The sequence below is a fragment of the Corvus brachyrhynchos genome, unplaced genomic scaffold, assembly GCF_000691975.1.
Source record: "Corvus brachyrhynchos isolate BGI_N302 unplaced genomic scaffold, ASM69197v1 scaffold158, whole genome shotgun sequence".
Classification (NCBI taxonomy): Eukaryota; Metazoa; Chordata; class Aves; order Passeriformes; family Corvidae; genus Corvus; species Corvus brachyrhynchos.
In genome coordinates this window covers 795,262-806,061 of record NW_008239756.1, presented here as the reverse complement: position 1 = coordinate 806,061, position 10,800 = coordinate 795,262, and the positions used below count along the sequence as shown (strand labels likewise).

Here is a 10,800-nt window from a genome sequence, read left to right as displayed (position 1 = left end):
CAGGGATCCAGGGGCAGCCCCAGCTTCTCTGGGCACCCTGTGCCAGGGCCTGCCCACCCTCACAGGGAACAATTCCTGCCCAATATCCCATCCAGCCCTGCCCTCTGGCAGTGGGAAGCCACTCCCTGTGTCCTGTCCCTCCAGGGACTTCTCCAAAGTCCCTCTAAACCTGACTCACGCTAAAGGAGTAATTCCTGGCAAAAAATTCCAAACAAACCAACCCCCCTCCCTGTCAGCACGGAGGAGGCAGCTCCAGGCCCAGCCCAGCAGAGCCCAGCCCAGCAGAGCCCAGCCCACCTTGCAGACGTTGTGTTGGCAGACGGTGGTGACTGGCCGGAACACGACCTCCTGACAGCAAATACACAGAAAGGCCTCCTCCACTTTATTGAGAAATTTCTGCAAAGAGAGCATTCGAATCAACTTAGTGCTACTACTCCCTGAAAAACACACTAATCAACCCAAAACCCCACCCATTAAATGCAAGGGATTGCTTTGATCATAGAAAGATTTTCAACAAATCTTAATATGCAAAAACCACTCCCATTAAACCTGCTGGGGATGTTTACACTAAAATAAAATCATTTTAGGTCTGAGGCTGTTCTTTAACTTGGCCAAGGGTTTGTGTCTGGGGACACCACAAGTACAGCTGTCCCTTTATTTCTGGGGAAAAGGGCCCAATGTACCGGTCCGTCTTTGAGAGCTTCTAGGACTTCATTCCACAGTTTTTCGTTGGCTTCATCACTTTTTATAAGAGATTTCTGCTGGGATGTCAGCTTGTATGGCTCAACTTTAGTTTTCTTTGGAGTCTCTGCTGGGGAGGTGACGAGTTTCTCCTCCCCACCTGAAAGAAAACACAAAGATTTTTTTTAAACAGCCAACCAAGAAAACACCAGAAAAGAGCAACCAAGTAAAACGCGCAAAACCTCCAAGGCTTTCTCTTTCCACTTGCCTACTCCACAAACCTGCTGATTTCCTTTTCCTCTTCCCTTTCCCCGGGGTATCAAACTCATCATCTCCATTATTTTCTTTTTCCTTATCTTTGTTTGCAACAGCTTCCAAATATCCTTCAGGATACTGCAGGGAAACAAAACAAAGAGCATCCAATGCAAACACACCAGGTCAGACTTGCAGACCAAGACAGGTCCACAACTGACCTCTGGAGACCTGTTCCAGGGGCATCTTTAATCTATTTTAAGCAACAGATCCCTGCTCTAAGCACTAATGCAGCCTATAGAAAAAATCCAAAACAAAAAAAAAAAAAAAAAAAGGTGAGCTTTGTCCTTTTAGTCTCCTGATGTACAAAAACAAACAACACAGCAGACTGGAAGCATTTGTGTCCCTCTCAGTCTCAATTTTTACCTAAGGATCATCCTCAGTAAGAACAGAAAAATCCCTGCTCTCCATCGAGTTTGGAGTCCAGGTGATGCCCCAAGGCAGTACCTGCATTGTCAGGCCAAGTTTTTTCATCCTGTCCTTTCCCTCTTTGGTCCAAGGAGCAGGTTCTTCATCATCCCTTCTAAGCAGGTAACGCCACACTAGAAACCCAGATTTCCCTGTTTCAGGCCAGTATTTCACAACCTGAAAAAGTCAGAGCAAGTCCATCACACTCTGTAAAAACCCCCATGGCCATAACCACATCATCTTTTCCTAACTCAGCCAGCAAATCCCAGCCCTCCTTACCTTGTAAATGCCATCGTATCTGTTGCCCTCCACAGGAGCGTACTTGCTGTGTTTGCCTCCCTTGACGTTCCTGACCACCCGCACCGGCTTCCCCGCCCGCCAGTCCTTGGCCTCAGCCCCGTGCTTGTCGTTGATGGGGGGGACCTCAAGTTATTTCCGTGCTTTTAAACTCCAAAATGTTCACTCCAAATAGCTGCGGGGTTATTTGCCGGAGTTCAGGCTGCCCCCCCCCCCCCCCCCGCCCCCCCCCCCCGCCAGTCCTTGGCCTCAGCCCCGTGCTTGTCGTTGATGGGGGCACTGCAGTTCAGAGCCAGGGCTCTGCAAGAGACGCCAGAGTTCAGTGTATTTGCCTTAAATACCAGCACTGCCATGGAACCTGTGTAACACTGACACCTCTGCACTCCTTGAACCTCCTGATGGGGGCACATCTTAAACAGCTGATTACTCCTGGCATTACCCTAATGCACCAGCATAGATCACTTCCTCCACTCAAGTCCAGGCTTATCTGTAAGAGTAACAGCTCAGAATTACAAATGGTCTGGTCTCCCAAGGTGACCAGTGACTGCAAATGTCTTCAGAAGAGAGCAGAGCTCCTACCCCAATTTACTGCTCTGTTCCCTAAGTTTCAGCCAGTATTGCATGTGACACGAACACCACTCACAGTTCTGTCCCAGTACAGTGCACTGAAAGGACCATTCCCATTGTGCAACTGATCGCAGCCTAAACCACAGCCCAGACCCAATTTTGACAGTTTTTCCACTTAGTCAGCTTCCTTGGATGCAAACAGGCCAAACAATTCCTCATGCTGACAGACTGCCAGGTCTGAGGGTAGAATGGAGCACAAACGTTGCCAACCTGTTCATGTTGGTGAGTTTCTGATCACAGGACTGCTCTGCCGTGCGTTTGTTCCCAGAGAGGTCTCGCCCTCCACTCCCTGTGTATGTGAAGGAATTCCCATGATCCTGAAATGAACACGGATGGTTTTGACACAGTCACAAAAAGAAATCAATAAAAGCAGAAGAGTCTTTTAACCAGGTAGGGTATACCTGCGGGGTAGTCTCAAAAAAGGAAAGATGCTTCCTGTGTTTAAGCTCCCAGTCTGGGCCAGTCTCTGGCTCTCCCTCAGGCTGCCAGGAAAGGAGGCCAGGGTGACAATGTCTTGTCACAACCCTGAGCAGTGCAAGGACCCCTGAGCAGCCCAGGGCTCACACAGGATCTGCTGGAAGTGAAGAGCTGGCAGCACAGCCTGTGGGATTGTTCAAACTGTGGGTGCAAGGGAGACCTTGGAAAGTCAGAACTCCGGGACCAAAAGCTGACATAGGGATATTAAACTGGGTTTAGATGATCCTGTGGCTCAGGTTGTCACAGATTACTGTAGTTTTTCCTTGCCTCATTTCCTTCTGAAGAAGATAAGTGAAGATGGGCAAGTGTTTAATGTAGAGTGCAATAAGTAACGAAGGCCAAACCTTTGTTTTAACAAGTTTGTTTGGTTCTGTGCATAAATAATCAGAATCCACTCACTATGTCATCTTCATATCCTCCTGCCAGCACCAAGGAATAGGCCCCATCGTTGCTCCTGCCGTGAATCCCTGCCACATGGGGCCTGTGCACCCCAGACTCGCTCACCTGGAAAACAAAAACGGGTTTGGAAGGCAACTGCTCTCAAAGGGCCCCACACAGGACTGGGCTTGGAGCTGAACTAACTGTGCTATTTCACATTTGCTTTCCATGTATCACAGGGTGAAACTGCTCTCACCATTATCCTCAAAACAGCTCCAGACAGAAGAAAAATAAAAATGCCTCTAAAAAAATAAGCCATTAACTGTATCAGTAAATTGAACACATAGATAAGGTTTGTGGTGCACATCTAAAACTTTGGCTATTTCTTATTGAAATTGTTTATAAAAAGGCTCCAGGTACTTAAGAATAATACAGATATTAAATATTTGTATAAAGTTTTGAAAGGGTTGTAATAGCAACTTTCCCTCAATACTCACAAACAAGATCTGGATAGGCCAGTGCTTTTTTCTCCCCCAACTTTCTAACAGGACGAGAAACCTTCTGTTTCATATAAGTGGATATTTGAGACACCCTTACCAGAGCACACTACACACCTCCAGGACAAACTACTGGAAACAAATATATTTGCTTTGAGTTTTCTGAGTTACCAAAAAGAGCACTAAAGCAAAATAAACCAGCACTTGATGGGCCCAGACAATGCAGCATTAGTTATGGAACACTTGATCCAGACAAAGCCAGAATTCTTTTCCTTCTGCACTTCCATATCCAGCGACACACGCATTTCCAGATTAACTGTTTCAGGTTTCTTGTAAGAGCTGGATCATTCCCACTTTTCCCCACAGTAGGTCAGTCCAGGATTCAGCCTCATACCTGAACTCTGAATTTCCACATGGTGCCAACAGGAACGCCAGGAATTGGTCCATAGTGGTTGGAGGGGACAATGGTGCATTCCTTGGTGCGCCCAACACACGCCATGCCCTGGACAGAGAGCAGGATCAGCCAAGAGCCCAAAGGAACAAACAAAATTCCAAGTAAAACAGCTTTGGACTGACCTTTCCCCAGTCTCTCCGGGAGGAAGAATTAGCAGATGCCATCTTTTGTTTCTTTTTACTTTCTTTTAATTTCTCTCCTGCTAAAACCACCTCACTTGCATCATTTCGACATTCAGGGCAATACCTAAAGTCAGTGAAAATTAACAAGTAGCAAAGCCTTCAGTTAGGAGAATTTCCTCCAAACATAGCGAGCTATGTTACAATTTCCCCATGTGAAACCAGACAGGACATGGAAACACCTCCATACAGGAATTTGACCTACAACAGCTCCTGTCCTTGCACCAGGCACTGCAGATGTGTCAGGAAAGAGCTATGATATAAAATCATTGTATAAGATGTTGAAACAGGGCAGAGGGAATAAAGCAGTGCATTTCACTAACTCTGTATCTATTGAAAGATATATTTCACCATCCACATCTCTCACTGTACATGTTTCATTTTCAAACCAGCCTGATCTGATGATGAGGCCTGGAACCTGCCTGCACTGACCCATAAAAGCCACTGCACAACTGAAGCCTCCCAACATCAGGTTCTCATTTGGTCCTCTTTGAGTCCCAGACTGGTTTGGGTGGGAAGGGACCTTAAAGCTCATCTTGTCCCACCCCGTGCCATGGCAGGGACACCTTCCACTATCCCAGGTTGCTCCAGCCCTGGCCTCAGGCAGGTATGTGAATTAAGCATCTAGATCCCAAAACTAGGAAAAGGAGTGTGCAAGCCACCTGGCTTAAAACCTACTCTCATTAAGCTCAAGAAAAGCTAAGCAGTTCTACTAAAAACAACCCCAAAACATACATACCCCTATACAGCCACAATATGGCCACTGAAGGGCAGCTTCAAGGCCCGGACCTCACTCTGTGCTCCTAATTAGATGTACTTGTGACACCCCACAAACCTCCTCAGAACTTACCAGTCCTCATCATCTGGAATTCTGCTGAGGGGAGGGTTGAGGCAGTAGATGTGGAAGGCCATGTCACACTCGTCACACATGAGCTGCTTATCTGGATCCTGCTTCCCTCCACAGATGTGACAAGCACAGACCCTGCAGGTCTTGTTTGGGTTGTCCTTGCAGGCTTTACACACAGGTCCACTCTGTCCTGTAGGCAAACAGAAACCACACTCAGCAAGTGCCAAGATCCACTGGAAATGGTCAAAGGAGGCACAACTAAATGTGTCTTGGAACTCTTAATCCTTTGATCCTCACAGAGGCAACTGGCAGAACATCACAAGGTAAGACAGACATGCAAGAACTCCACATCAGACTCACGTTTTGGGGTACCAAGACTGATGGGAGAAGCAGTGCCTGGCTCTTCAATTTTATAGATTTCATCCACTAATATAATTGTGCAGTCATTCAAGGAATCACCAGCTTCCCTAGAAGAAGTTGAGAAAAGAGATCAGACTTCATCCCACAGCTCGTGTTCACAACTGTGAATGCATCAGACTGCTCTGCTACTAAAAATCAAATCATTTCCATGCAATTAGAATTAACCCCATTTTGTCTCAGGGAGAATCCAGGCACTTGTAGCATTTCAATTATCTAGAGTGACTGTTCCCCCTGCCCCCAAATATATTTCAGACTAATTCTTCTCATATTTTATAGCTAAAAAGTCAAAATCACTGCGGTGCAAGGAAAAAGGAGGAATATTCTGGAAACTCTGTCAAAATTACCTGAAACTTAAAAAAACATATCCTTTTTTTCCTGAAGTTGAGAGTCTCCTTCAGGAGAGAACTGGAATAATTTTTCATCACCTTTATAAAGTGAGAGTTCATTCTACATCATCCTATCCCCACAAAATACTACACTGCAGTTTTTGTAAAGCCATTAATGGATAATTAACACATAAACAATAATTTGCCTCATGGCTTTGCATCCTTTCAGCATTAAGTGAATCCGTGGATCAGCATCCCTTAAAGTGTCCAGTTCCTCAGTGGAAGCTAATCAGAACTGCAGTATGCTGAAGTTAATCACCCAAAAAGGACAGGCCACTTCTCATCCGTCCCCAGCACTTCTGTTGCACCATTCTTTGCCAGCAGAGTCACTCAGACCTCAGAAAGCCAAGGCAGTGTTGGGGAATTCCATTTATTCCATGTTAGGAACTTGCTTACCCAAGTAATATCTTTGCATTGAGCTCCCTGGTCATTTTTGTTTCTCTTTTTTGCAGGATCTCAGCATCATACCAGAACCCCCTCTCCTTTGGCTCATCAGGGTTGTAGTTGACCATCACCACCTGCCCCACCTCCAGCTGGTGCCACTTCAGGATGGTCCGTGCCCGAGCCCGCACGTTACTGGAGCTCATCTGCACCACCCCATTCTCTGGATAACTTGAAGGGAGCAACAGAGAACAAAAATCCGATTCAACATCAGTTTTGAGGAGTAACAGGTTTTATGCAGACAGGCTGATTTTGCTGAGCAACACAAGGATAAAATCTCCTTCTCCCACACAGACACAGCCAGAACCAACCATTCTGACTTTGCTACTGTTGCCTCCCTTTAACACTTGGACACCAGCATTTCCTATGAATGCTGGTATCCATAAAGAAAAGATTCCAGCCCCCTGGAATTCCAACTGTAAAACCTTACAGTTACCAGGGCTCAATGACATCATTACTATGTCACTGCCCAGTTCTGTTTTAATTTGTGCAATATCTGCAATAAAATTTCTCATCAACAACATGATCCAAATGACTTTATTGGCCAAGAAGGCAACAAAACTCACTCTTCATATTTCACATGATAAATTACATCTTCTTCAGGGACAGCTGTGGGCTGGTCAGGACCTGTGCAGCTCTCAGTTGATTCACTGGTGGGTTTTTTCCTGGTTACATTCACAACCTGGGCTTCAAACCACGCCCCCATATCCGTGTCCCGAGCATCCACCAAGTCATTGATCTACACAGAGCAAAGTGTACAGCTCACCAAAAGGGATTTGCAAATTAAGCATTCATTTCCAATCTACTTGAAGATTTAACCATCTCAAGAACTGCACTGTTATCAAGACATTTAATTGATCACCTTAAGAATTAAGATTTCCTCTGCTTTCCTGGTCCTGTTGTGCAGCCCTACAGTCTGCTTAGGTTGAATTTGTAAGGTTATAAATCCATTCTACACCAGCACATGTAAAACCAGCCTTGTTATCAAGCCCAAACCATTATTGGCTAGTCTGTAACAGAGTTTCAAAGTGTCTTGCTCATAGTCTGGCAAAGACATCACTAGATCTGTAATAAAATCCATTGAAACAGAGGAGTAAAATAATTCTGAACAGCTGCTTGAGACTTTCTTTTGTTCATTCAAGAAAAGTTTCAGCTTTGACAAATGTAGTGACTCCAAGCAAAAATATTGGGAAAATTTTTAAAAAATCAAACCAGAAAATCTGAATGCTTTTTTTTTTTTTAATCAATTAATGTATTGTAGTTTTAGTTGAAAAAACCTAAATATTTTGACCTACAGCATGTTGCATTTAATTGGTTTGTGGGTTGGTTGGTATTTTTGTCTTTGTTGTTGGAGGGTTTGAGAGGAAGAAAGGAACTGCCCACACAATTGGGGTATGAAAGATTTTCAGCAATTCCCCACCACAGAGGAACAATTGCCCTGGCAAGGCGCAGTTCTGAGGGCTCTCCGTTTGTGAGGACCCACCTTGTAGAGGCCGAAGCCGGGGTCGGTCCAGTCGGGCTGAGCTGCTGTGCTGGGCTGTCCCTCCAGCTCCAGGGCACCCTCCCCGTTGTGGGAGCTTTTGTCAGACTCGCGGGGGCCGGAGCCGCAGCCGGAGTCGGTGTCCGAGAGCTCCGAGTCCTTCTCCTTGCTCCCAGCAGGCAGCACGGCCGGGCTTTGTCTGACCAGCAGTTGAACAATATCATTCAGCCCCACGCTGTAATCGAACAGGGAGTGACCATCTTCCATCTGCAGGGAAAGCACCAAACCATCTGGTTATTGCCTCCATCGGGGCTGACTCCAACCACCCATCGTGCTCAGACTGGCTCTGCCCGCCAAGATCGACCACGTGGCTTTAAAACCTTTATCAGCCACTAACTGGGCCCTCCTTCTCTCTTATTCCTGCTATTTAAATGTTCTTTTTTCAATCACCCCGCAACCTGCGAGAGCAAGGCTTTCATGCTGCCCTGGACTTGCTACCCAGCCTCTATGAGATCTGGAAAAGTTTTCAGCACATTCCCTAGAAACATCAACTAAACAACTACAGATCCCCCACATTCTCATCAGGATTCAAAGAAAATTCCACACTACCTACAAACACAAAAGGAAATAATTTCTTCCTCAATTCAGACACATCCCAAATGCTACTGCAGACTGGTCTTTGCATTTTAATTGTGCGTGATCCAGATCATTGTTACACCACCTCCATTAATTGTAGCATTAAGTAGAAGCCAAAGAGTTAATCACACACTCGTCTCCCGGCAAACACACATTTTTTCCATTGAAAGTAAAATCAAAAAAGATTCAATTCAACTTGAAACTACCCAATCGCTCTTTAGCATAGCCAGGTGTGTCCTAATTTCACACCCTCTCTAATTTTAAGAGTTTATCTAGAGTTATATGCAAGTTTGGCACGGTTTGTAGTCAAATCAAGACCTAGTCCCTGCAAAAAGAGAAGTGCAGAGGGAGAAAGAGGTCCCTCAATAACCTCTCAAAAGCTCTAAGGAGCACAATCATTTTAGAGTTAACATGCAAGGCTGGAGCCCACGGAGCAGTCAGAAGTTCAGACAAGCTTCCCCACATATTTAAGGTCTGACTAAGAAATTATACAGGAAATGATCATCCCCTTCCAGCCCAAACCACCAGAAAAAGCAGTCCCTGGAGCTTTGTTCTCTATCAGGGGGAAGCAGAGCAAAACCACAAAAATTTACACTTCACAGGAATCAGTATGATAATCCAATTCTGATTTATGGCATCAAATGGCTATGGAACAATCCCTGGAAATCTGACTGCACAGGAAGAGATCTGAGCATTTTGCTGGTTTAGAGATGAAAACTCCTCGAGCTATGTAAGAACACACCAGAAACTGGTTGTTTCTTCTTAACCAAGAGACAATGTCACACACATGGAAACAACACCAGCACAGGACTCAGTGACAACAGGTGCAAACCGAAATGGAGGAGCACAGGAACAGGACAGGAAACCACAGGAGTTCAAAGCACAGCCGGAAAGAAGAGCCCGGGACTGAAGACAAACCTCTAACAAAGGAGGCAGGTTTTAACTACCAGCTAATTTTCTAACCCCATTTAAAAAATGTTCATGAGTAAGAAACTGAACATTTCCAGGGATCCCAAAAGCCAGACAAAGCACAGTGGGAACAGGGCCTAAGAGAGGCTGGATCACGCTGGGGAACGTTTCTGCCTGAACTAAGGAATACTGGAACTGCAGGAGGAGGGATTCCCTTTGTAGAGCAAGTGCATCCTGACCGAGAAGTCACCGCTTCTCCTGAAAATCTGTTTTACCCCGGTTGTCTGCACAGACTTCAGGCTAAGGCTGACAAGTGGCACCTGCCCTGAACCAATCCCCTCTTATCACTTGATTTACAACACAAATGGGTAATTAATGCATCTAACCCAACAGAAAGGTGCGTTACACCCAACAGCCCTTCAGAGGTGTTTCACCATCCTACAAGCCTCTTTTTATATTAGAACTGGTACCTGAGCTTAGATTGAGGCTAGTCCAGGTGTATTTCCATGTTCTACAGCCACACCTGCTAATTACAGAGTACAGTTAGCACAAGACTGCCTAAAACAGAAAGAAAAGCAACTAGAAAAAATTGTCCATCTCCAGCCAACTCAGTATCTCACTGATTTTTCTGAAATTAAATCCTCTGATCAACCAACCACCAGATCAGGAGTTTCCCTCGCACGAAGGTTTAGCAGCATAGGATTAGGCAGAATATAGCAACTGTATTTTAAAATGGTTTTGATTGACTTCAGTGCTAATTTAGTTACATTATTAACTCACAGGAAAGAAAACAGTTGTACAACAGCGATTGTAAACGTATTATTGAGAACATAATACACCACTGAGCCACACTCAAGTGCTCTGTACTTAGTGAGAATTTGACATGAGAGCCGAAGAACTTCAAAATCATGAGTTGCTTATCCCAATTTACAAAGAAAAATGAGATCTTCACGGCTCTCAGAGCGGTGAAACGTGCAAGGCTCAAAAACATTAAGCACTTTAAAGACCATAAAATTACTGGTAATTTTCAGACACTTCATAAAGGCGATGTCAAGGCAGAAGAGCAACACATTAGATGGAAAATAGTAAGGGAAAGTAAGAATAAAGGCTACTCTGCAGCTGGCTCCTCTCCTTGCAAGCCCACGGGAGGAGCAGCGCGGGAGGGAGCCGGGGGATCACTAGATGGCAGCAAAACCCCTCATTTCCACGCAATTAAAAATAAATAAATTAAAATATCCGTCCTCAGCTGGAGGGGGAGATGAGCGGGGGGGAGGACGGGGCCGGGCGGGGGTGTCCGTGCGCCGCGCTGCTGCCGGTCCGAGGCTGTCAATCGCCCCGCCGCGCCGGTACCCGCTTGCCGCGGACAGAGAG

General features: G+C 45.6%; 1 protein-coding gene across 1 annotated transcript in view; it reads right to left on the bottom strand.

Annotated features, from left to right (window-relative positions):
• The window catches only part of UHRF1 (ubiquitin like with PHD and ring finger domains 1), an 11,195-nt gene extending 408 nt beyond the window's left edge, over window positions 1-10,787 (bottom strand). Inside the window, exons 1-16 of the mRNA XM_017742473.1 lie at window positions 10,780-10,787; window positions 7,888-8,151; window positions 6,971-7,143; window positions 6,360-6,575; window positions 5,518-5,624; window positions 5,161-5,347; window positions 4,254-4,377; window positions 4,072-4,179; window positions 3,202-3,306; window positions 2,536-2,642; window positions 1,947-1,998; window positions 1,681-1,791; window positions 1,441-1,578; window positions 963-1,074; window positions 684-841; window positions 298-396 (exon numbers count right to left, since the gene is read on the bottom strand). Of these exons, the coding sequence (XP_017597962.1) occupies window positions 298-396; window positions 684-841; window positions 963-1,074; window positions 1,441-1,578; window positions 1,681-1,791; window positions 1,947-1,998; window positions 2,536-2,642; window positions 3,202-3,306; window positions 4,072-4,179; window positions 4,254-4,377; window positions 5,161-5,347; window positions 5,518-5,624; window positions 6,360-6,575; window positions 6,971-7,143; window positions 7,888-8,151 (2,061 nt within the window). The 5' untranslated portion in view covers window positions 10,780-10,787. The remainder of the gene's footprint in view (window positions 1-297; window positions 397-683; window positions 842-962; window positions 1,075-1,440; window positions 1,579-1,680; window positions 1,792-1,946; window positions 1,999-2,535; window positions 2,643-3,201; window positions 3,307-4,071; window positions 4,180-4,253; window positions 4,378-5,160; window positions 5,348-5,517; window positions 5,625-6,359; window positions 6,576-6,970; window positions 7,144-7,887; window positions 8,152-10,779) is intronic.
• Between the last annotated feature and the right edge of the window lie 13 nt (window positions 10,788-10,800).